This window comes from Eurytemora carolleeae, unplaced genomic scaffold (assembly GCF_000591075.1).
Source record: "Eurytemora carolleeae unplaced genomic scaffold, Eaff_2.0 scaffold304, whole genome shotgun sequence".
NCBI lineage: Eukaryota > Metazoa > Arthropoda > Copepoda > Calanoida > Temoridae > Eurytemora > Eurytemora carolleeae.
The window spans coordinates 142,131-169,966 of NW_019396345.1; the positions used below are offsets into that span (position 1 = coordinate 142,131).

The 27,836-nt window shown below is 31.1% G+C and overlaps 1 protein-coding gene across 2 annotated transcripts in view; it reads left to right on the forward strand.

Moving 5' to 3' along the window:
* The first annotated feature begins 13,223 nt into the window (after positions 1–13,223).
* LOC111701412 (potassium voltage-gated channel subfamily B member 2) overlaps positions 13,224–27,836 on the forward strand; it is a 26,074-nt gene continuing 11,461 nt past the window's right edge. For both annotated transcript variants that reach the window (XM_023472696.1, XM_023472697.1), the window contains exons 1-7: positions 13,224–13,393; positions 14,610–14,662; positions 22,376–22,509; positions 25,355–25,481; positions 25,753–25,840; positions 26,872–27,005; positions 27,182–27,278. In XM_023472696.1, the coding sequence (XP_023328464.1) occupies positions 13,307–13,393; positions 14,610–14,662; positions 22,376–22,509; positions 25,355–25,481; positions 25,753–25,840; positions 26,872–27,005; positions 27,182–27,278 (720 nt within the window). In that variant the 5' untranslated portion in view covers positions 13,224–13,306. The remainder of the gene's footprint in view (positions 13,394–14,609; positions 14,663–22,375; positions 22,510–25,354; positions 25,482–25,752; positions 25,841–26,871; positions 27,006–27,181; positions 27,279–27,836) is intronic.

Genomic DNA, 27,836 nt, shown 5'->3' on the forward strand with positions numbered 1-27,836 from the left:
TGATATTGTGAACTATGTTCAATATATTTACTTGACAACTTTTCCCAGTGTTTACTTCTAAACATAAATTATTAAATTAAACCAAGAATAAATGTCAAGAACTCAGTTCCTTTGCTTGTGAAATTAAAGTAAGTTTTTATATGAAATCTGGAGTTGCTGACATGATTTAATATAAGATTTAAAGGAACAGACCGGCTATTTAAGGAAATTAAACTGAGTATGCAGCGTTGTGGACAAATTCTTGAGGATAAATTTGAGACATATAAAACTTTTTAAAGATCTGTAAATCCTGAGTTTGAGCGCAAAGTCGACGTTCAAAATACGTTTTCAGAATTGTTTTTTTTATTATTATTAAATAACGACGACAAAAAATGTAAACAAAATTCTACAGTACACTAATTAGTTGGAACAGGTTGAGAAAATGAAAATAAGCTCTTATCATCGTAAATAATTAATCTTATTCAATAACAAATTATTAGTTTCTATAATCTCTTTTTAATCACAAATATTTTCTGCAGATTTTCTGGAATTTTTATTAAAAAGACGACATTTGAAGAATTTGAGGAAATCTGCGAACAAATTTTTAGAAAATAAGAAATTCAATATAATGATGAAAAAGGAAATATGAAATAATTAATTCGATTTATTGACAAATTTCTTTTGAGAAATATGTTTCTAAACATCAAATCAGTGTACTATAGAATTTTTACTATATTTTTCGTCGGCGTTATTCAATAATTAAAAAAACGATTCTGAAAACGTACCCACCAAAATTCATGATTTTTTTCCACTATGCACTCAAAATCAGTAACTATACATCGTGGAAAGGTTTTATATGTCTGAAATGAATCCTAAAGAATTTGTCCACAGCACTGCATACTCAGTTTAACTACCTTACATAGCCGGTCTGTCTCTTTAAAAGAAAGTTTTGATCATTGCATAAGTGCGACAAATTCGAAGGACATTTACAGGTCGAAAAAAAAACATTGTTTTGCAGTTTAAGTAGATTCTTGATATTATGATGTAGTAGTCATTTTTAGTAGAAGTAGTATAATAATATTGCATTATAATATTTATAATAATGAATATCCTTTACCTTTACAGACGTGCTGACTCAGGTCGTCCTTACCCTTCATATCAATTCTTTTACAATTCTATACTGTTAGGCTTATTATTTGCCTTATTACGGTATTTATATTGATTTAATAAAAAGTTTCAGTATACGGTTCCTGTTCCAGTATACAGGTCCTGATCCAGTATGCAGTTCCTGATCCAGTATACAGTTCCTGTTCCAGTATGCAGTTCCTGTTCCAGTATACAGTTCCTGTTCCAGTATGCAGTTCCTGTTCAAGTATACAGTTCATGTTCCAGTATACGGTTCCTGTTCCAGAATACAGTTCCTGTTCAAATATACAGTTCCTGTTCCATTGTACAGTTCCTGTTCCATTGAACAGTTCCTGTTCAATTATACAATTCCTGTTCCACTATACATTTCCTGTTCTATTATACAGTTCCTGTTCAATTATACAGTTCCTGTTCAATTATACAGTTCCTGTTCCATTGTACAGTTCCTGTTCCATTGTACAGTTCCTGTTCAATTATACAGTTCCTGTTCCATTATACAGTTCCTGTTCAATTATACAGTTCCTGTTCAATTATACAGTTCCTGTTCAATTATACAGTTCCTGTTCCATTGTACAGTTCCTGTTCCATTGTACAGTTCCTGTTCAATTATACAGTTCCTGTTCCATTATACAGTTCCTGTTCAATTATACAGTTCCTGTTCCATTATACAGTTCCTGTTCAATTATACAGTTCCTGTTCCATTGTACAGTTCCTGTTCCATTGTACAGTTCCTGTTCAATTATACAGTTCCTGTTCCATTATACAGTTCCTGTTCAATTATACAGTTCCTGTTCAATTATACAGTTCCTGTTCAATTATACAGTTCCTGTTCCATTGTACAGTTCCTGTTCCATTGTACAGTTCCTGTTCAATTATACAGTTCCTGTTCCATTATACAGTTCCTGTTCAATTATACAGTTCCTGTTCCATTATACAGTTCCTGTTCAATTATACAGTTCCTGTTCCAGTACATAGTTCCTGTTCCATTATACAGTTTCCTTTCTATCTTTGTTCCATGATCAATGGTTCTTGTTTTACCTCGTTTTAAGAACTTTATCCTGAAACCGAGTGAAATCTTGAAAAGTTCCTCTTTTTCCCATTTTCCAGACAATCCCGGTCTTTTTACTGTTAGAAAATATGCTGAGGTTAGAATGTTCAAAATGTGAACATTAAATCTATCCTTTTCTCCTTTGGATACAGGGTGAGACTGTAAAGACGACCCAAAACTTTTTGAAGCTTGATTTTTGGTTTCTGTATTCAATTGAGTATTTTGATGGTTTACTAAATGGTTAAGCACAGAAATAAGCCAGTTTAGGCCTACAGTGGACCATTAATGCAAGAAAACGGACTAAAAAATGTCGAACAATCGTCTCTGAAGTGCATAAAAAATATGAAAAATTACTGAATCTGAATAAACATAAATGTTGAGAAGTATTTCTATAATGAATGTAATAAAAGTACTCAGATTTGATTAAGAAAACATGTTCAAAAGCATGGCAGGAATACATAAAATCTATAACAATAAGACTTTACTCTGCAAAATGTCCCAGCTCACAGAACTGTAAATAACATGCAACCTCAGAATCCAAGACTTATATAAAAAATGTTAGAAAATTTCAACTTCTTTTTCCAGATTTGAGATTAATCTCTTCTTAAATTGCTAAATTGGAGGATGAGTTTTCATGTGAGGTTGGAGCCTCATGTCAGCGGCCAGGTGTCGGAGGACGGGAGAGGGGGCCTCAGTCTAAATCTAGTTCCTAATCAGAACCTTAGTAATAAATCTGGTTCTCCGGAGAATATCATGGTTTTCCATCAATCCAATCCGACATTAAAGGGACAAACGTTTTAATTTCAAGTTAACCTCCATTTCAAGAGGGAAATTTCCGATAAATAAGTAGCCTTGAAACCAATATATGATAAAATGTAGCAGATATCGTTGTTTAATTCTCATAATTTCGTCTGTAGCAATTCACTTTTATAAAGTTTAACCCAGAACTTCGGAGCCATTAAAAGAATTTATAAAATGTCGTCTTCTAAACCTACTGATAATAGAACGCTGCAGATATTTAGTTTTTATTGATTAAATAATCATATGGGGCTTTTTTAAAAACTTTTCCTGCATATTTAATGGCTATTATTTTATTTTTACAATTACTGAGATTTAAGTATAAAACCCATTAAAAAATTGTCAGACGGCATTTAGATATTACAACCAATAGTCATCGATTATTTTTCGACGCATTCGTATAAAGTTAAAATTTCAGAATATTTTTGATTTTTTAAAAATAATATTTCGTTGGCGCTGGATTTTCGAACAATCCTGGAAAATATGAAAATTTCGTCTTCATTATCAAAAATCCTCGAAACAGGAATAAATGTTTTCAAAAGTAATTCTCAGATCATAAAAATAAAAAAATATCATGAAATATCGACTGTATTATTTGAATGCGTCGAAAAATAATCGATGATTATATTTGAATGATTTGTTTGGAATTAAATTGATTTTATGCAATCCGAGTTGAATGTTGCAACTTTCTGAATTTGTATGGCCGCGACGTTCTTAAGTTTTAAGTCTTAAGTCTTAAGTCGTTTTTAACCATTTTCTCCTTTTAGACGCAACAGATAGAAGTAAGATTAGTAGCGATCAAAAACGTTGAATTTTTCGCGAACACTCCCTTTAAATCGATTGTGAATTTGTACTTTATATTCATTTGTGGTTTCTCTGTAAAAGTGGCTTGCGCATTTCTTGCTAATACGAAACAATGGAGAAATTATCAGAATTTAAACAGAAAACGAAGATATCTTCCACATATTTGATCAGATTAAGGTTTCAAGGGTACTGTTGTAATTCGGGCATTTCCATCTTTGCATGGAGGGTCCCTTTAGGGTGCTAGGTATAGCTAGGTTTAAAGAAACTAGAAATTGAAAAAATATTCTGATTGAAGGATATTATTTTAGAAATAATACCAGTGAGTTGATATTTACATATCAGGTGGTATTATCTGAAAATACAAAATTTAATTAAACTTTTTTCATCCTAATCTTCAATCTTAAATAAATTATCTTAACCCTGTTCTTCTTTAATTATTTTAACCCGGTTTGTTTCTAATCTTTAGTTTCAAACCTTTAGCTTGTGCTAATTATAAATTTTTAAACAGTTTGTCTTAATCATTAATTTTTAAACTGATCTTTGGTGGATCAAGTTCTTAATTCTTATCGTTTAACTGATTTGTGGTTGATCTAGTCATCATCTTTAATCTTTAAACTGTTTTGAGCATGTCCTTTACTTTAATCTTTAAATTGATCTTTGGTTGATCCTGTCCTCATCTTTAATTTTTAAACTGATCTCTATAGTTGATCTTCTCTTTATCTATAATCTTTAAACTGATCTTTGGTTAATCTTGTCCTCATCTTTAAGTTTAAAAATAATATTTGGATGATTTGTCCTTATCTTTTATCTTTAAATTGATCTTTGTGTGACTTTGTCTACCTGGATTTTTTCCTTATCTGTAATCCTTTAACAGATCTTCCATTGATTTGTAGTAAATGCCCAACTCCAAAAAATACTTTGGGACCCGTATCAATCCAGGTAAAACTCAATCCCTCTCGTTAATCCACGAGACATAAGAACTATTCGGTTAGATAAATACTTCAATATCGATGTCAATCCGGACACGACTTTATCTGTATTAATTCCCAATCTATATCTATCTTTCAAGAAAGTGATTCAGGACGCTTCTTGTTTGATAATCAAGAAGAATTACTCTTACACCGTAATCAAAGCGGAGTATTTTTCCAACTGACGTTTATTTTGATTTTTGTGTTACAGGTTAAAGGGAGTGACCGGCTACATATGGTAGTTGAACTGAGTATGAAGTATTGTGGACAAATTCTTTAGGATTCATGTAAGACATATTAAACGTTTTAAAGATCTATAATTACTGAGTTTGAGCACAAAGTCTACGTTCAAAATCGTCTTTTTGGGAAGATACGTTTTGAAAATTGTTTTTTTTGTATAAAATAACGACGACAAAAAATATAGTAAAATTATATAGTAATTTATCAAAAAATCAATGTTATAATCAATAATTTCGTTTCCATCATTCTATTGAATTTCTTATTTTCAATGAACTTGTTTGCAAATTTCTTAAAATTATTCAAATGTTGTCTTTTCAATAAAAATTCCAGCAAATCTGCAGAAAATCTGCAGCAAATCTTTGTGAATAATGAGATATCACAGAAACTAATAATTGAATAAAATTACCTATTTTTTGATGATAAGAGTTAATTTTCTCAACCTGTTCCTAAACAACTAATTAGTTTATGGAAGAAAATTTGGTTACATTTTTTGTCGTCGTTATATAATAATTAAAAAAACGATTCTCAAAACGTATCCACCCAAATTAATAATTTTGAACATCAACTTTACCCTCAAACTCAGTTTTTACAAATCTTTAAAACTTTTTATATGTCTTAAATTAATCCGAAAAAAATTGTCTAAAATACTGCAATCTCAGTTCAACCACTGTACATTGCCGGTCACTCCCTTTAAGTTACTGAACGTAATTACAAGCTTTGGGTCATTAAGCGTAGTTAAGCTGATCACAATACAGGTTTGACATAGTTACTTACAGACGTAGCTAGGTTAGGTTAATCGCAATACAAGTTTTGCGTGGCTATTTACAAGCGCATTTAGATTTACAGACAATGTACAACGTAATATATCTAGGTGTGTTCAGGTTTACAAATATAGGGGTTGCTACGATATTTGTTACAAATCTTCTCTTTATCTCAAATCTTTAAACGGATCTTAGGTTGATTTTCTTTTTTACTTTTACTCTTGGTTTGACGTGAATCCTGATTGTAACCTTGAACTATATCTATCTATCTATCTAGATAATCGGAGTAATCAGGGATTGGAAGGTTTAAGGTTATAAAGGAGGGATAAAGAGAGTTTGGATGGAAGAATTGGTTCGATTTTTTAGAACTTTTAAGCTTTTTTAATTTTAAAAATGCATTTTAAAGTTTACGCTTGTTAAGGTTCCAGCATTTCAAAACTATTTTCTGTAAAAGTGCAGAAAAACAAACCACGTTATTGTCGTAAAAAATACTAGATCAGGGAAGAGATAATGTTAAAATAAGATAGCAAGGGAGCAATTTAAAGCTTTGTACCAAAACAATGAAGTTTAACTCTATTCATGTTTGTTGTAATAGTTTGATTGCATTCTAATTAAATTAAACAAAATTAAACATATAATTTATAACATAATATAGCTATGTAACCCTGTATTTTCTATGTTACCTCACAGTGGTTGCAATTTTTTCTACATGTTACATATGTGAAATATTACAACTGCAAAATATTATCTATACAACATGTTATCTATACAACATGTTATCTATACAACATGTTATCTATACAACATTTTATCTATACAACATTTAACTCATATGAAAAGTAATCAAAAAAAAGGTTATCTTACAATTTTAATTTTACTAAACATGAATATTACTTCAAATCTGTACTGTGATACTATGGATGGTTCATATTTAATAAATCTTCATTGAAAAAGTTGATGATAAATATTGAAAAGATCAATTGTTCTGAAGTAATTTTGAGGCTCCATTGCTGGAAATTTAGCGAAGTAATCAATATACATTGATAACAACCAAATTACTGTCGTCTTTCTTCTTGGTTTTTATCTTTTTAACATTTTTTTTTCTATGCAAATTTATTGATGCATGTATTTAGTGCAGAATGCAGATTATCATTTTTCTGTCTGTCCTGGCTCAGCTCTTGACCTTGTGTGTCTGCATTTATTCCAGTTGTATTTGATTTTCACTAAATAAACTTAAAATTTGCAATCTATGTAGGTTTATTGCTGACATTTTTGTATTAAGAACTTCCCTTTATCCGCTGCATTGAGTTACATGTATCAGTGTCTGCAGTAATTTAGAAAGAAATTTAAATGACCTCCTAGCCTTAACTGCATTCGTGTAGGTTCAAGGTGATTTAGGTGTAGGAAAGGAAAGGAAAGGAACACCCATGATACCAGTGATGATCTTTGTTTTATTTAAAAAACTGTCAAAGATTTTGTATTTGGTAATTTTCAGGGGCGTAAATAAGGATTCTGTAGGGGGGAGGGGTAAATTTTTTGAATTTTTTTTACCCCCCCCCCCTAGAAAAATATCATGATGATCATCATATTATTGGTTTTAGTTGGGTTTGATTTGTATTTTCCACTCATTTCTGGCATTTACAAATTGAGGTGGATGGGTCCTACAGTATTGGGTTGGATGGTACTACAGTATTGAGGTGGATGGGTACTACAGTATTGGGGTGGATGGGTACTACAGTATTGGGGTGGATGGGTACTACAGTATTGGGGTGGATGGGTACTACAGTATTGGAGTGGATGGGTACTACAGTTTTCAGAATCAAATCAATCTTTGATCTGTGTATTTAGCTGAAGGTGTAAATAAAAGTAATATGTTTGGATAATGTTTTCTAACATTTGTTTTAGGATTTATATATTACTCAGGCTCAGAACAACAGGAGTAGAGTTGAAGGAACTTCTTCTTTGTTTATTAGAGGGAGTGTTCGAGAAAATTGAAACGATTACGTTAAACTAGAGGCTAAACGCTTAAAAGTTTTGAGTATGTATTTAAAAATCCGTTTTTATCTTATAAATGCAGATTCGCTGCTCTCCTTGATGAAGGAGAATTGTGAAGGAACTGGTTCTGCATCTACCTGTAAATGGTTGGTTCCAGTATCCTCCTAATAGGTGTTGGGTTCCAGTATCCTCCTAATAGGTGTTGGGTTAAATTACCTTCACTCTAAACTTGTAATCTGGTAACTAACAAAGCTATTTAGAGTGTTAGGGTTATATTAAAGAAATTTAATTAGATTCTTGTCATGTTTAAGCCAGTTCTGGAACATTCTTCTCTTTGCAAATGTTTTTTGTTGCATGTAGGCTAATCATTTCCACCCCTAAGAGACAGCGAGCATTTATTCTTAGCATTAATTATGACACACATTAAATCAAGGTCACAAAGTCTCACCAGTAATTCAACCTTTTATCTGACTATTTAAGTGTGAAATAATATCAACCCAACAAATCGCTTAAAATAGAAATCATAAAAATTCTGTATTTGAAGGGTGAGACCAGGGTTGAAAGTGAAGGCTTACTGACCAACGCTTTAATTCAATAATAACCCGACGCATTCAAATAAACAGAAGATTATTGTTTTTAAGTAACTTTGTAAAATCGTTGATGAAAAGTTTGAGATATTCATTAAATATTAAATAATGTTGTCTATATGTTAAACAATGTTTAGAATATTGTCTTGAATATTCATTAAATATTAAATTTTTGATTAAATGTCACGAAATCACCTTACCTAAAGTCTGAAATTTGAAGAAGAAAAAATTAAACGATTACTTTCTTTCGCCTTTTTCGAGGAGGAGGGTTTAGCAAAACAAATCAATAAACTGGCGATATATGTCCGTTTAAAATGCTAATGTATCATATTGTAGTTTTGTAGTTTTTCGTTTATTTTTGTTATTTTTCTTCACAGAACGATTCCCTCATCCGCTAAAAAGCATTTTAAACAAAATAGATTGTAAAGTAAAAAATAAAAAATTTCATTTCATTTCAAGCATTTTGATGAAAAATATGAAAACAATTATTTGAAAATATTGGACATTTTCTAAATTGGCGAATACACTGAAAAAAATACGAAAATTTTAAATTATGTTACATGTTGAAAATAATTTACAGAATAAAAATATATGCAAACATTACTTTTTTACTACAGTTAAACCCTAAATAGGCCATACATCAAAAGAATTCATCAAATGTCGTATTCTTCACTTTCTGATAATGGAATGTTGCAGATATTTAGTTTTTTAATTAAATGATTATATGGAGCCTTTTAAAACTGTCCTCGCATATTCATGGCTATTTATTTATTTTCGCAAATACTGAGGTTTAAGTAAAATAGTATAAAATCCATTGTAAAATTGCCAAGACGACATTTGATAAATTCTTTCGATGTATGGCTTATTTAGGATTTAACTGTAAGTGGGTAGAGAAAAATATAGAAAAAAACAAGAAATAAACCATCATAAATATGTTCGTATACTTTTCAACTTTTAATCTTGTTATTGTTCTACTTTGTGTATATAATCCGCCTTGTTTTGTATGAAACTTTTTTCTAAGATAAAAAGAATTTTATTTATTTCTAATTCCTGTTTTTACTAAAGCTAATTTAAGTCTCGAACAAATATTTTGAATCAGTAAAGGATCGAATTCGAATGAAATATTATAATAAATGGATCTGAGCCAGATCGGAAAGTTTCATGAGGATTGAACCATCGGTGTTCGGTAGTTCAACGAGCTCTCCAATTCCTTAAACTCGGTCCCTCATCTGATTTATTTTGACCATGATCCACGGTATCGGAAACCGTGTTTTATAAATGTAGATTAGTATTTTATTGAGAAGTATCAGTTCAAAGGATTGCTTTTATATTGTGTTTTTTTTTATGTGGGTTTATACACTTCAAGGGGTGTATTTGCAATTGAGGAAAAATCAGTGTTAGCCCATTATTAAAAGGGCTTTGAGCGTAATTTCAAGTGATCCTCCATGGTAATGTCCGATTAACAATGTTGACCGCTGTCTGAACATGTATAATTAGATATCCATGTTTTTTTTTGTTTTTTGTTCAACTGATTATTTTCTTTTTTGGTTTCTCGGAAAAAGTGAAAGTTGTGTAAAATTATTATATATTATTATAAAAGTCAAACAACCTTTATGTTTTAATTGAGACAGTCCATTATTTCTGGAAAAATATTAAGTCTTATGAAAAGTATTATCATTGTATCATGAATTTGATTTTTAAAAGGGGATTCTAAGTGAGAAGCAAATAGATTCCAGAGATGAGATTTTAAAGCCTAAACCCGAGTAAAACCCAAACTCGGGCTTAGATAGAACCCAAGTCAGGATTAATTCTGATTCGACCAATGAGAGACTGTTTTGGAAGCTTTCTCTCTGTAGCAGACAGAATGCCGTCAAATCAGCTGTGACAAGGAGATGTAAATTTCGAAAATTTAAACTTTATGTTGGATAATTATTATTGGAAAGCAGGCAGGTTCAAATACAGTCTAGTACAATAGATGGCAACGTAGAATGTGTACACTCTCTGATGTCACAAGTGTCAGCTTAGTTTTTGTGTCCGACAAAATTATTAATAATATTGATAATTTTAGAATAAAGTGCTTATCTTACAGTAAAATAAGTGCAATTTTATGTGTTCTTTATTTTCTGTTTTAACACGTTTTACTTAATCTTGGAAACCATGTAAACAAATATGTGAAAATTTCGTTTTCCTTGTTATATTTGACACTTGTGACGTGGTGTATAATTGGTTCATCTCTCTGTTGCCACCTATTGTACTTAATAATCTATTTGAGTGAGAAGTATAAAGTGGATTGGATAACATCCTATTGGATTAGCTGAAGAATTGGATTGAATAAGAAATATATTTGATTTGATTTTATCAAAAATATAATTTAATCTATGAAAGTAAATTATATAGGTCCATTTAGGTTTTTCATTCTCCAGCAACTTGGAATCAGAATACTGATCTAAATACTCCTGGATATATTGTCTCATCGTTTTGAATGAACCCAGATTATTTTCCTTGTTTATCTAGCTCAAATTCATTAAATTCGGCAACCGGTATATACATGCAGAGAACCCTGATAGCTTTTCTTATTTCTCTGGGAACCCAGATATATGTTTTTATTAGAGGACCCAGATAACTTTTTTTGGGGATCCCAGATAGTATAAGTAAGAGAAGACAAAATAGTTTTCTTTATTTTATTTGAAACTCCAGATTTCTTGTTTCTCTAAAATCCAGATATTTTCTATCAGAACCTCCAGAAAGCTTTATATATCTTTTGAAGCCCAGATATTTTCTTTTAAATTTTCTCATTTATCTCAGAACCCGGATAAGTTTCTCATTTATCTCAGAACCCAGATATCTACTCTTAAAGAACACAGATAATCAGATAGCATTTCTTGTTTCTCTCAAATTTAGATATTTACTATTAGAGACAGATTTTCTTTTTATTCTCTAGGAGCCCAGATATTTACCCCAAAACCCAGATATCTTGTTGCTCTAGAAACTAGATTTCTTCTATTTGAGAACCCAGATAGATTTTCTCGTTTCTCTTGGAACCCAAATATTTACTATTGGAGAACCCAGATAAGTTTTCTGATTTCTGAAACCAATATATCTACTTCTTTTTTAACTGACATATCAATATCTTCTGTTGGTTCCCCTGGAACCAAAACATCTTTGTTTGGTTTCCCTAGAACCAAAATATCTTTTACATGCTCTCATGGAACCCAAATATCTTCTGTTGGTTAACCAGGAACCCAAATATCTTCTGTTGGTTCCCTTGGAACCCAAATATCTTCTGTTGGTTCCCCAGGAACCGAGATATCTTCTGTTGGTTCCCCTGGAACCCATATATCTTCTGTTGGTTCCTTAGGAACCCATATATCTTCTGTTGGTTCCCCAGGAACCGAGATATATTCTGTTGGTACCCTTGGAACCCAAATATCTTCTGTTGGTTCCCCAGGAACCGAGATATCTTCTGTTGGTTCCCCTGGAACCCACATATCTTCTGTTGGTTCCTTAGGAACCCACATATCTTCTGTTGGTTCCTTTGGAACCCAAATATCTTCTGTTGGTTCCCCTGGAACCCAATTATCTTCTGTTGGTTCCCCTGGAACCCAAATATCTTCTGTTTGTTCCTCTGGAACCCAAATATCTTCTGTTGGTTCCTCTGGAACCCAAATATCTTTTGTTGGTTCCTCAGGAACCCAAATATCTTCCGTTGGTTCCCCTGCAGTATTTAATCTGATAAAAACTCTGAACTGGACTGCTGCTGAAAGGAAAAATGGAAGTCAAACAAAACTCAGAAAATTTGAATCCGGTTCCGATACCAACCTAGTTCATTTCCTTTCAAACATTTTATATATTAGGATTCACGTCATACGCTTTCTCAAGAAAACACATATTAGATTCAGACACAGTTGCCTATATATTGATAAGAAAACCTAATCCATGATATTATGTTTTAATCTGATTAACCTTCAGACATCTGTACAAGGTTTAACATTAAAAATATCGTTATCGGACCTGCTTTATGTGTTTTCCCTATGATCCAAATCAAAAGTAAATTTATATTTCCATTTTTGAAAGTTTGAAGTGTCTCCAGCTGTGGCTCGTGGTTTTCTTTTGTCAAACCAGTTAAACTTGATTGGCGTCCTGGATATTGCTTTTAGATTTAGTTAAAAATTATTCAACAAATTAGTTCATATTTATGTATTATGGAATTTCGAAGAAAAAAAATTGTCCAATGACTTTTTAGCCATGGGATTTCTTCAGAATCATTTTCCATGATTTTTAAAGAACCTTAAAAAAATTATCTTAGTATCCATTCTTTTATCAATTAATAAGATTTCCTTGAGGGACTCACGCAAAAATAAAATTAATATATAACATAGTACATTTCTTACTATATAATCTGTAAACGTCATATTAACTTTAAAAAAAGGAAGACGACGATATCTTTTTTATCAATGTACTGTAAATATTTTTCAAACCAATTTAGTCACATAATAAATAATTTTCTAATGATTTTTTTTATCTTAATTAAAGGTTTTTGTCATAATTATGTGAATATAGACAACCTTAGGGCACTTCGCACATCTCGACATCCCTTTTTCAGTAACAATTTTAACTTTTAACTGTTGCTTTTTAAGTCGCCATTTTGTAATAGTGCTCTACAAGAAACAAGTACATAATTGCGGATTTTTCTGGTTAAATTGGTTGATTTTAGAAATAATTAAAATAGACATTTTTCTAAACAACATTTTTCAATATTGACCATCTACAAACATTCCCTGGGGTCACGTGTTGACACAGACAATTCAGGCCGGATTGTTTCAGCCGTTTAGACGTTTATTGTACACGAACAGACAGACGGACCAGTCAAATTTATATATAAATTAATTTCAGATTTCTCGAGACAATGTGTTTGTTGTTGGTTAGTATCCAGGATTGGTGGGAGGAGGGTGTAACTGTATCCTGGAGTAAAGATTAAACATGGCTGAGAATATATCAACCCTATCCCAGGGGGAGAAAATTCAACAATCTGCAAACAATTCAATACCTAACAAACTTCCACTCAAAGTAAGTTTGCTCGCTTCGTTTTTGTATTAAGCCAGACCTGTTGGTTTTCTTGAATTATACGGCCATTTTTTATTGTCTTCAAGCAATTCTTTCTTCAATTCTACTCTTAAAAACTTATTGGAATGATTTCAAATAAAGGAGAAGTTTAGTTGACTGTTTTCGGAACAGGATTTATCTTTTTAGGACTTTTGTCTTTAAAGAATTATTTGTTTATTTTTTATACAACATTATAACAGGAATATATAATATTTGTTATACAACATCATAACAGGAATAAATAATATTTTTTATACAACATTATAACAGGAATATATAATATTTTTTATTCAACATTATAACAGGAATATATAATATTTGTTATACAACATTATAACAGGAATATATAGTATTTGTTATACAACATTATAACAGGAATATATAATATTTGTTATACAACATTATAACAGGAATAAATAATATTTTTTATACAACATTATAACAGGAATATATAATATCTTTTATACAACATTATAACAGGAATATATAATATTTGTTATACAACATTATAACAGGAATATATAAAAATTTGTGGAAGATACTGTAAGGGCTGCTGCGGCTCATGGCGGCCCCCCGGCCTTCTATAGGATGTATGATTGAAGATTATTTGGATTAAAAACCGGTTTACTAGGATTGAAAATCGGTCAACCAGGATTAAAACCCAGTTTACTTGATTGAAAACTGATTTACTAGGATTAAAAATTGGTTTACTAGGGTTAAAAATTGATTTACTAGGATTGAAAACCGGTTTACTAGGATTGAAAACCGGTTTACTAGGATTGAAAACCGGTTTACTAGGATTGAAAACCGGTTTACTAGGATTGAAAACTGGTTTACTAGGATTGAAAACTGGTTTAATAGGGTTGAAAATTGGTTTACTATAGGATTCAAAACTGGTTTACTAAGATTAAAAACTGGTTTACTAGGATTAAAAACTGGTTTACTAGGATTAAAAATTGATTTACTAGGATTGAAAATTGGTTTACTAGAATTGAAAACCCGTTTACTAGGATTAAAAACTGGTTTACTAGGGTTAAAAATTGATTTACTAGGATTGAAAACTAGTTTACTAGGATTGAAAAACGGTTTACTAGGATCAAAAAATAGTTAACTATAGGGCTAAATACCGGTTTTAAGAACTTTAATTTCTACTCCTCTAATTTGGTTTAATTGTTTTTAGAACTCTAAGATGAATGAATTACGAAGATTGGACTCTTCAACCTTTTCCGCCAGGTAATTAATAGATTGGAAGTTGAGGATCCATTTTTTAAAAATTCAAGGCTTTTACTTTTAGAGGCTCCACAAACTCCTGAGAAATATTGTTTTTAAGAGTTTTTATTCCTAAAAACTTTGATTTTATTACTTTGGAAAAACAAATTACTCTGACACAGGATATACAGGGTGTCCCACGAAACATGAGAGTTGCTGAATAATTTAAAATGTCTTCTTCCATAATTACTTAAGTTGTTTAATACCAAAGAGAAATATAAAAATATTTAATGGTAGTCATATTATTATAAAATTGATTTCAAAGTAAAATATATTTTAGTAAAAGATTTTATTGAACGAAAATAGTGCAAAAAGTATTTAATATCTATTAAAGTATAGGGAAGATGACATTCCAAATTATTTACCAACTGTCATGTTCTGTGGGACACCCCGTAAGTAAACAGACCTTTATCTAATATGAAATATTCATTACGAGCAGTTTTAATTTTAGTAAAAATATTAACATAGTCAATGTTTTACTTGGTAGTTTTTAAATTATCATATTTTGTTGGACAAATCTATATTTGATCACCATAAAACTAACTATCAAGCACACAAATATTTCTTTCTATAATTTACTTGGTAGTTTTTAAATTATCATATTTTGTGTGACAAAGCTAACTATCCAGTAACAAATATTGCTCTCTATAATTCCGAAAGGAACTGAATCTGATTTCGTACTCCTGTATGCCGAGTCCATTAGCGCCTGATCCAATCAGGACTCACTCATGTGTTTGCTGTCTATTCTGAACCAATAGAAATAGTATGGCGGTAACATCTATCTTTCTATCTATCTCATTATCCAATTAGAGAGTTGATTCTTTCTTTACTTCTACTGAAACTATAATATCATGGACCTTTTAAATTCTAAACTATGAATACTGCTCTAACAAAAATTGTCAAAGTTTGACATATCAGGTTGCTAAGAAATTTATAAAAACAAAAATTAAAAATTCTACGCAGAGCCTCAGTTTTGAACCATCGTCAGTTTTTTTACATAAAAATATCTGCTACGAATTTACGATCTGAGGAGACGAACGAAGACCTTTCTAGCTATTGATAATATCTATATTATAATCAGATTTGAGTTGATTTTTAATTTTTTTTAAAGAGAGTGACCGGCTATGAAGGTAGTTGAACTGAGTATGCAATGTTGTGGAAAACTTCTTTCGGATTCATTTGAGACAAATTAACTTTTTAAATATCTGTAAATCCTGAGTTTGAGCGCAAATTCGACGTTCAAAGCTCCTACTTTTGGGGTGGATACGTTTTCAGAATTAGTTTTTTTTTAATTATTGAAAAACGACAACGAAAAATAAAGTATTAATTATACAGTATTCTAATTGGATGGTTAGGAACATATTTCTCAAAAGAAATTTGTCAATAAATCAATGCTAAAATCGATTATTTCGTTTTTATTATTATATTGAATTTCTTATTTTCTTTGAACTTATTCGCAGATTTCTTCAAATTCTTCAAATGTCGTCTTTTCAATACCAATTCTAGAAAATCTGCGAAAATCTTTGTAAATAATGAGAAACCAGAGTAATAAGAAAATAGAAACTAATAAATTAAATAAGATTACTTATTTTCTATGATAAGATTAATCTTATTTTCTCAAAATGTTCCTACACATGACGTCTTTAGTTTATTGTAGGACTTTTTTACATTTTAGGTCGTCGTTCATTAATAATTTTAAAAAATTAATTCTAAAACGTATTCACTCCCAAAGTAGGAATTTTGAACGTCGAATTTGAGCTTAAACTCAGGATTTACAGATCCTTAAAAGATTATTTCGTTTTTATTATTATATTGAATTTCTTATTTTCTTTGAACTTATTCGCAGATTTCTTCAAATTCTTCAAATGTCGTCTTTTCAATACTAATTCTAGAAAATCTGCGAAAATCTTTGTAAATAATGAGAAACCAGAGTAATAAGGAAATAGAAACTAATAAATTAAATAAGATTACTTATTTTCTATGATAAGATTAATCTTATTTTCTCAAAATGTTCCTATACATGACGTCTTTAGTTTATTGTAGGACTTTTTTACATTTTAGGTCGTCGTTAATTAATAATTTAAAAAAATTAATTCTAAAACGTATTCACTCCCAAAGTAGGAGTTTTGAACGTCGAATTTGAGCTTAAACTCAGGATTTACAGATCTTTAAAAAGTGTAATATGTTTCAAATGAATCCAAAAAAAGTTTTCAACAACACTGCATACTCAGTTCAACTACCTTACATAGCCGGTCACTCCCTTTTATACCTGTATACTTCTATATTTGGACTGATGATGGTGCAAGTAAAGCCTTGTTATCTAGTTCAATCGTATTTATGACTGAAGTTTTAAACATCCATTGATCCACACAACAAATGATTTATTAAAACAAACATTTTTACATCTCACTAAGTGTTTGATTTAGGGTTTCCAATCGGAATTCAGTTGCGCAGAATTGTCCAGAATTGCGCCAAATTGCGTGGCATTAAAGTACTCGCAATTGTGCGCAAGTAAAATCCACTTGCGTTGGAAACTCTAGCTTGGTTTCAACATAAGGTCGGTCATTTCAACGTCCAAAAACCAAAACACACTTGTATGCCGCCGATTCCATTAGCGCCTGAGCCAATCAGGGTTCAGTCATGTGTTTGTTATCTATTCTGAACCAATAGAAATTGTATGGCGGTAACATTTATCTTTCTATCTATCTCTTCATCCAATTAGAGATAAATCCTTATATCGGCACGAACAGTAAATGGAAATATTTACTTCTACTGAAACTATACTGAAAAACAACTTCAAAGTTATAAAACCGGATATAAAATAATAAAACTGTAGTTTTTTAAAAGTAATCATTTCTGCACTACAGTCCCACCAAGAATGAGCATTTGTTCAGCCTTCTTTCTTAAATTTTTGGTTCCTAAACATGAAGTAAAATGCTTAGACACTGTATTAATCAGATTAAAGTCCGCTAAACCAAAGATTTTTTTATTCGCTTTAATCTGGGAAGATAAAGATAGAATTTCTAAGTGGTAACTGTTCAATAATAGTTTACACTTTAAATCTGCATAACCTTGGTAATTGTTTTAACTTTTACTACCTGATGTGCCCGGCGATGCTCAGGTTTAATATATTACTCAAAGTCAAATCCGGACGGTTAGCCACACTTGGCATTAAATCATAATTTTAGCTGAAATGGAATTTCGAAAATTTTTAATTTTTTAGCTGAATTGGAATTTCCAAATTTCCAATTTTTTTTAGCCTTTGTGAACCCACGGTGTGCCAATAGCGAACATATAATAAATATATGAGCAAAATAGATTAGGTTCTTATGAACCATTATTTAAAATTTTATAAATGTTTGATAAGTATATTTTAGAAGCAAACTAGACATTATAATTAAGATTTTACAAACTTTGAAATTAAGATTCTTAAACTCATTTCAAGTAACTTTATCAGCCTGGAGTTATAAGTTCTAATCATTCTTTAAATTGTACAAAGTAACTTGAGAGACTATAGATTTAATGAATGGAAGAAGTGGTTGAACTACGTAGATCAAATTGAACCACTTCTCTTCAGCTTGATCCGGCACTTTGGTTAAATTTAAACTTGTTAGAAGTAATTGAGGCTTTGCCACATACTCCAATTTTTTAATCCCTGATGGCGTAATCCTTTCATTATTCAAACTTAGATTAATTAGTCAAACATATTCATAGTTTGAAATTTCTAAGATCTACGACATTGGTTTTGAAAGAGTTAGTGGCAAGACTAATTCCTTTGCTTGAAATCAAACCTGAGAACTGTTACATCCTTAGGTTATAAGCACAATTTAAACAAATAGGAAAAGAAATGGCAGCATTTTTGAAATTTCTAAATATGTTTCTAAATATGTTTGAGGAGATTTTTCTAAATATGTTTGAGGAGATTTTTCTAAATATGTTTGAGGAGGATTTTCTAAATATGTTTGAGGAGATTTTTCTAAATATGTTTGAGGAGAATTTTCTAAATATGTTTGAGGAGATTTTTCTAAATATGTTTGAGGAGATTTTTCTAAATATGTTTGAGGAGATTTTTCTAAATTAAAAGGTGAAACTTTGGAATTGTCAACAAAGGTATGAACAAAATTTAAGTCGCTTATAACGGTAAAAGATTTTCAAGAATTTTTTTTTTTTTACAAAATTAAAAACCTTTCAAACACATTTTTTTTTTTATCATTCATCATCATAAACCTTTCCTGTGGTTACGTGACGTCCCACAAAAAATGTGGGCCCGATCGGTTCAGCCGTTTTGACGTTTATTGGATACAAACAAACAAACAGACACCCAGACACCCAGACATGCCAAATTTATATGTAGAAGGAAACTATTTTAACTGTCCTAGTTTGCCTACTGTACAAAAGGGACCAACCAGAAACTTGTATAAGGGTTCAAACCTGAAAAATATTGCAAAAGGAAAATTTTTTTATCAACAGACTTCTGTGGAAAATCAGCGCCTGACCTGCTGGAGAAGGTTTTAAACCTGTTTATAAAAGAAAAATATTAATTTGCTCATTAAAAAATCAAATGTTGATAAGTTCAAATATTCTCGACACCATCAGTCAGTCAGCCTCTATAGATAAACTTACAGTTACATAGTGAACCAAAAGGGCAAAAAATACGACCTCTCTCTTGGTCCTAGCTGCAGTGGCAGTGGGTTCAGTGGGTGCGAGAAACCTACTCTGTATTTTTGTTGAAACAAGGAAACCAAGTGTTCCATAAGGTATTAACAAATTGCTTTTATAGTTAACACTGGTTATGGAGAACACAATTATGTCTTGGTTCAAGAAAATACTCTTCCTCAAACAAATATATGTTTCTCTGATAACGGGTTATCAATATTTTGGTCTCTGTGGAATAGAACCCAAATGTCTAAGTTTAAGAAATGTTTACACGAATGTAGGATGAGGTTAATAGGAAGGCCTACAGAACTGGTGGTGTACTAAGTGTACCGCGTTAAGATGTCGGTATGAGAACGTTATGATTTAGGTAAAAGAAGGTTAAATTTGATGAAACATATTCAATCTACTCCCAAACTTTTTCTATACGTAAAATCATTTAAATCAGATGTCTAAATAAGGTTTTAAAAGTGTTGTAATTATTTAAAAGTTTCCATCTGTATAGTATATAGGTAAGCAAATTGTATAGATTCTAAAGTGAAGGTTCAATAATTTTGTAATTGTATTTTTTTTCTCATTCATTATCCTATTTAGAAAGAGAAGGAATTGATTACGTAAATGTATTTTTTCCTTTCATCATTTAGATTCGGAAATCATGTTCTAGGTAATTACCAGACAAATATTTGTTCTTCCTTGTAACTTTAAATACCTAAATCTTTTACAATAAGTACAAAGAAATTTTAATCATTGGGGACATTCTTTTTGTCTAAACCTCAAATGTAAATAGGTAAAATTGTAAAAGTTGTATTATTATGATTCTTATTCAAAAAAAATTGATGAGCATAGTTTCGTGGTTTTATACATTCAAGGTTTTTTTCAACTCTGACAAAATTTAAATAATAGCGATTAATAGTAGACTTACAGGGTGTCCCACGAAACATGACAATAGCAAGACGACTTGAAGGTCAATGTTAATCCTTGAAATAATTTACGGCATTTAGTCGTAAACCAAACTTTAAAAGTAAAATTCTAGAGTTAATATAGTCACAAAATAAAAAATAAAATTTAATTCATATTTAAAACTAGCGTTTACTCTTTACGTCTGTCAACTTTGACCATGGAGATACAGGGTAACCCACAAAGGTTAAGACTTTAATGATGATCTAAAGTTCTTTTGATCTAACGTTTCTAAGGCGGAGCTTAAGCTTTTCCTTTAATAAAGTCTATAAATGATATTTTTAATCGTTGTCGCTAAAGTCTTATCCTTTGTCGGTAATTACATAGATTGGACAAATTGAGATGCCATGCTCTGTACAATGCACATGCTCTGTACAATGTACATGCTCTGTACAATGTACATGCTCTGTACAATGTACATGGTCTGTACAATGTGCGTGCTCTGTACAATGTGCATGCTCTGTACAATGTGCATGCTCTGTACAATGTGCATGCTCTGTACAATGTCCATGCTCTGTACGTGACACAATTTCTGTACTGTACTGTAAAGGAGACAAATTATTTTTATACAATGATTTTACTTTTCATTTTGTTTTCCCTAAACCCTGTTCTGATTTCACCTTCAATAATTGACAACCTTTAGACGTAATCCCTCCCCAATTCCGGAGGTTGTGGGGGGGGGATGTGTTAAATAGATATGAATTTGTCTAACCACCCTCGTAAATTTGTATACAAAAAAGTGTACCCACTGTTAACAATACATAAGGAGAAGACAAAATTTATCCGACATTACTGGTATAATCGCTGTGACTTCGTAGCTAGGGTTTCCAATCGGAATTCTGTTGCGCGGAATGGTTGCATCCGCTCGCGCCATTTTATAGCGCGCAATTGCGCTATAATTACAAACAAGGAAGCAATTAAATATTCGCGGAATTGCGCAGAATTGCGCGCAACGGAATTGCTTTTCCATCTAAAAATCAATAATTTTAACTGTGACTTACAAATTTATGCAGCAGATACAAGAATTAAAATAATCGAGTCCCAAGTTGCGCGGAATTGTGCAGAATTGCGCCAAATTGCGTGGAATTAAAGGGCTCGCAATTGCGCGCAAGTAAAATCCACTAGCGTTGAAACCCCTATAATTGTAGTACATTTAGTTTAGATTTCATGCATAAGTATGAGAAAACCTAATTTTTCTGGTGATATGTTAATTAATTTTCTTCTTCTCAATAGATCTTCTATAAGAGGAGTTATTTTCTGGTGATATGTTAATCAATTTTCTTCTTCTCAATAGATCTTCTATAAGAGGAGTTATTTTCTGGTGATATGTTAATCAATTTTCTTCTTCTCAATAGATCTTCTATAAGAGGAGTTATGATTGAAAACGATAAAAGATTTCAATATTACGAGCAATTTGCTTTAGTTAGTTTTGGGGGGGAAATAAATAATACAAAAAAAAATTTAAACAAAAATGTGAGGGTTTTTCATTTTGTGCCTTCCCTGTTTTCAAGCAACCTATAATAAAATTATTGTCTAGCAGCCGAAACATTTGGAGAAAATAAATGATTAATTTTTAAATTTCTTATCTTAATGATGCAATCATACAGATTCTTTTAATGAATAGAAATGAACATTTATCACAATCTCAAATTTTTTCAATTTTGTAACCTGATGTCGTAAACCATTGATTTGAGTGTTTTGAAACATATATTTAAAGGAACAGTAAGTGTAATTTTAAGTAACCTTCCATGCAAAGATGGCAATGCCAGATTCACAACGATATGTCTTATTAAGTATGACTTAGATATCAATGTTTATAATTTTGAAAGCTGATTATTTTCAATTATTAATTTTCTCTACAAAATTGACTTGGGCATTTCTACTGTAAGAAAATCTATAGGAATTTTTCAAAATTAGAAACTTTTTAACATGAAAACGCGACAATATCTTCCACATTATTAATACAGATTTCAAGGGTGCCTTTGTGAATCGGGCATGTGCATCTTTGCATGAGGGGTCACTTGAACCTACACTTACAATCCCTTTAATTCTTTATTTTTGTTTCAGGTTTGAGCATCGCCGACACACGTCCGTGGCAATGAACCGGAATTACTCTGAGACAAGTCAGATTTGTATCCCAGCAGATAAAAATAACAAGGCTATCATTCTGGATGTCGGAGGGAAAAAGCATAAAATTAGAAGTATGCATTTTTTATTACTTTTTAGTTTTTGCATCAAAAGCTATTTTAGTGTTTCACCCAAATTGGATTTTTTGCTAAGTCAAATCTACAAAGCAATATTCAAAAACATTTTCTAATCCTTAATTTTAAAAGTGAAAATGTCATTCTTGAGTTCGCAAAAAAATGAAGGGGATATTTTAAGGATGAAGTTGGATTCGGTCGTTTCTGATTTTACTTAATTCTATCTATAGCGTTAGTAAGAAAACGGTTGAAAACGCTCAATACGGAGAAATCCAGTAAATACACGAAGTTAACAAAAATATTATAGATGCGCGGCATTCTCGATCAGTCGCGCATGAGTAAAGAGTTGAGTACGATTAATTGATTGAAAATATTGCCCTCCTAAAGATAAAAAATAGTAGGTTATTTTATACCCCGTTTGAATGACCAGAGTAATTTTCAGAATTTCTTTATTGTAATATTTCCATGATCACTTATAAATACGGTTTAGTCAGATATAAGTAAATTAGTAGCGATCACATCCAAATTTGATTCGGACATCCCAATCTATAAAGATGCGAGGGTCCCTTGATATATGCCAATCTATAGATGCGAGGGTCCCTTGATATTACGTCTACACTTTTTAAGCTAGATAAATGATCAGATGACGGTTTCAAGGTATATTTGCGAATCAAGTCTGCCCGGTTCTTTTTTAATTTATAGAAGCTTGTAAGGCCACCATTTAGACGGACGAAATAAATTTTACGAAAATCCCGGAAGTTTTTATCACGACCAAATTGTTTTGGCCAATAAAACAATATTAATTCCGAAATTCAAATAATATATTTCATTTGGAAACATGATGATTTTCCAGATTGTTTTTAAGATCTCTCTAAAAGGTTAAAGGGTTGAAGTTTCCTAAAATCTAAAATCGTGAACCTAGCTCCGGGTGTTAGACTAATAGTGCTGGCAAGGATTGATATTTGGGAAACCCAATTAAACCTCAGATAAGATTATTTAATTTGATTTGGATGTTTGCACCAGAAGGCGGGAAAAATATGTCTGAATCCAGAAAAAAAAATTTCCCACAGTTGGTCTAATCATAGCGCTTCATCTTCTATTTCCTTTTAAGCTTGTTTATTATACATAAATACTACAGACAGTTAATCACAGAACACATAGTCTTCATAAACATCAATAAAACATCATGATATTGATAAATATCTTGATGATATTTAAGATTGAAATCAGGGGGCGGGTTTGAGATTCCGCAGATTTAACAGTTCAGTCTATTTGCCAGCAAGCTGTTGCTTTCAATCCCAATCCGACCTGTTAAACATAAATTTTACGATTTTACGATTTTATACGATCTTTTGTTGGTGGATGCTACATAAATGAAAAAGTATTAAAAGACAAGTTTACTGATTGTTGAATTGAAAATGATAGAATTCAAATAGCAGAAACCAAACGTATCTTCCCCTGGTTAGATCTAGGTGCAAGAAGTCGATTTCGTGGGTGTCTTTTTTTTAAATAGGTCAATTTTAAAGGACTTTGTGACCTTGTAGCTTCTCTAGTTTGGATTTTTAGCAAGACTCTGAAGAAACATTGTCCGGTTATCTATTAAAAATTTCGGGGGGGAAACCTGAACGATATTTTTCACACAATTAATCAGTTGATGTGATGAAGTATGATGAGAAATAATTGGTCTCATGTGTGCATACTTGAGTATTATATACGTATTTTTAAATAAGTGAGCCATCCCTTTATTGATCCCAATCATTGATATTTCTAGTGGATAGCTTTAACATACCTTTATTGATCCCAATCATTGATATTTCTAGTGGATAGCTTTAACATACCTTTATTGATCCCAATCATTGATATTTCTAGTGGATAGCTTTAACATACCTTTATTGATCCCAATCATTGATATTTCTANAATATACCTTTATTAATCCTAATCCTTGATATTTCTAGTGGATACCTTCAATATACCTTTATTATTCCTAATCCTTGATATTTCTAGTGGATACCTTCAATATACCTTTATTATATCCTAATCCTTGATATTTCTAGTGGATACCTTTAATATACCTTTATAAATCCTAATCCTTGATATTTCTAGTGGATAACTTCAATATACCTTTATTATATCCTAATCCTTGATATTTCTAGTGGATACCTTCAATATACCTTCATTATATCCTAATCCTTGATATTTCTAGTGGATACCTTCAATATACCTTTATTAATCCTAATCCTTGATATTTCTAGTGGATACCTTTAATATATCTTTATTATTCCTAATCCTTGATATTTCTAGTGGATAGCTTCAATATATCTTTATTATTCCTAATCCTTGATATTTCTAGTGGATACCTTCAATATAGCTTTATTAATCCTAATCCTTGATATTTCTAGTGGATAGCTTCAATATATCTTTATTATTCCTAATCCTTTATATTTCTAGTGGATACCTTCAATATACCTTTATTATATCCGAATCCTTTATATTTCTAGTGATAGCTTCAATATATCTTTATTTTTCCTAATCCTTTATATTTCTAGTGGATAACTTCAACATACCTTTATTATATCCTAATCCTTGATATTTCTAGTGGATACCTTTAATATACCTTTATTATATCCTAATCCTTAATATTTCTAGTGGATAGCTTCAATATATCTTTATTTTTCCTAATCCTTGATATTTCTAGTGGATAACTTCAACATACCTTTATTATATCCTAATCCTTGATATATCTAGTGGATACCTTTAATATACCTTTATTATATCCTAATCCTTGATATTTCTAATGGATACCTTTAATATATCTTTATTATTCCTAATCCTTAATATTTCTAGTGGATAACTTCAACATCTACCCAAACACAAGGCTCGGGAAACTAGTGAAAGCGAAGAAGCTGGAAGATATTCTTGACCTTTGTGATGATTTCTGTCCCGGTCAACCTACAGAATATTTCTTCGACAGGTAGATAGATAGATAGATAGATAGATAGATAGAATGATAGATAAATATATATATATATATAAGGATAGATATATAAATAGTTTGATGTATCAAAGGTCTACGCAATCGGGTTGCAAAGATATAGGGATGGGAAAATCGGAGTTTGTGGCAAAAACCCAATTTCTTTAAACCTACCAAATCAGAAAAAACTTAATCATCATACGAAACTGACTAAAACTGACAAAAAATCAACGAAATATTCGGAAATAGTTTATCATTATTTTTTTTTTAGAAGTTGGCATTCATTCAATTCCATTCTTGACATCTACAGAACGGGGTTGCTTCACCTAAACAACGATATGTGTGCTCTGGTTTTACAGGTAAACAAACATCTGCAAAACTGGTTTATTTCACCTAAACAGCAATATGTGTGTTCAAGTTTTACAGGTAAACAAACATCTGCAAAACTGGTTTATTCCACCGAAACAGCGATATATGTGCTCTGGTTTTACAGGTAAACAAACATCTGCAAAACTGGTTTATTTCATCTAAACAGTAGTATTTGTTTATCTAAACAGCAATATGTGTGTTCTGGTTTTACAGGTAAACAAACATCTGCAAACCCGGTTCTTTTCATCTAAACAGCAATATGTGTGTTCAAGTTTTACAGGTAAACAAACATCTGCAAACCCGGTTCTTTTCATCTAAACAGCAATATATGTGTGTTCTGGTTTTACAGGTAAACTGCAAACATCTAAAAACCGTATTTTTACAATATGTGAGCTGAGAACTGAGAGCTTTAGAATTGGATACATTTTAATCTGAATATCCACTGTGGACACTTTTGATATCTCCATGATTGGTTGAATTTTATACACTTTTCTGGATACAAACTAAAGATTCAATTAATCTTGAGATTATTAAAAAGATGAGATCAAGCATTAATCTCAAAATCCAAAATTCTAAAGTTTTCAGCTCTGGTTTTACAGGGAAACAACCATTTATGAGAACCTGTTTATTTGATCTAAACGATGATATTTACACGTGTACTTAATTTAATTCTACAGGTAAAAAACAACTATCCGAATGTAAATAACAGGAGAGAAAACAGAATTGAATATAAACCAATGATGCTAGATTAGATAAGATTATGATTATACAGAAGAGTTACAATTATTGTCTGGTGGAATTAGCTTGCAGTAAAAAAAGGTAGATACTCCGTCTTTAACATGGATAGAAACATATTATTCCCACCTCTAAAAATTAAATGCACTTTTTACATAATTGTCATCAATTAACTGAAAAGTTAGAAAAATCACAATAAAATAATTTCTTGTTTATCTGGTTCATGATTTCCTTAATTTCGTGATTTAAGTTCAGAATTTCCCCATCATTATTGTTCTATGTCTAGAAAGACCTGGAGTACTGGCAGATAGATGAACTGATCCTTGAACCCTGCTGTGCTCTCAAGTACTACCCGGAGATAGAACTGTGTGTAAAGGAGCAGAAAGGAGAACAGGAAGCAAAGGCGAAGGAAGCCCAAAGGAAAATTAAACAAACCTGAAAATAAACTTGATTTATGAATATTTTCAGCTTATCTAGAAAACTGATGCATTTTAAGGAAAAGATTATTATTCATTGCAAAATAAAAGCGGAGAATTTGATGAAAAGAAAATTATGTTTTGATTTAAAATTTTTCTACAAAGTTTGACAAACTTCAGGTTGAAAGATGAAGATTTTGGAAACTCCCGGATAGGTCGTCTTAGATCCCACTTATGGAATGTAATGGAGTATCCTGAAACCTCAAGAACTGCACAGGTTAATATCTGTACTATACAGTCATAACCAGAAAGTCACGGAATTAATTGACAGTTAATCAGATGATGATTAATTCTTTCATGGGATTCGGATTGGGAAGCTGGAGACTAGCAAGTTGTTTTCCTTAGTGGAACTTTTATGATTGTTCAGAAACTACAAAACTGTTGATCTAAGAGTTGAAAACAGTGTCGGATGCCATTCAAGTTTTTGTTTCAATCTTATATGTTTTTCACTGCATTGGGAAAATGTTAAGTTAATTTTTTATTGAGAGTTGAAACACCTTAATCAAAGTACATATATTTACTATAGTATACACAATTTTCAATACTGCATGTCTAAGTATGTCCCTTTCCCACAGACTTGGTATTACAAATGTCAATATTAATCTTGGTTTTAAACATGTCAATATTAATCTTGGTATTACACATGTCAATATTAATCTTGGTTTTAAACATGTCAATATTAATCATGGTTTTAAACATGTCAATATTAAGCTTGGTTTTAAACATGTCAATATTAAGCTTGGTTTTACTCATGTCAATATTAAGCTTGGTTTTA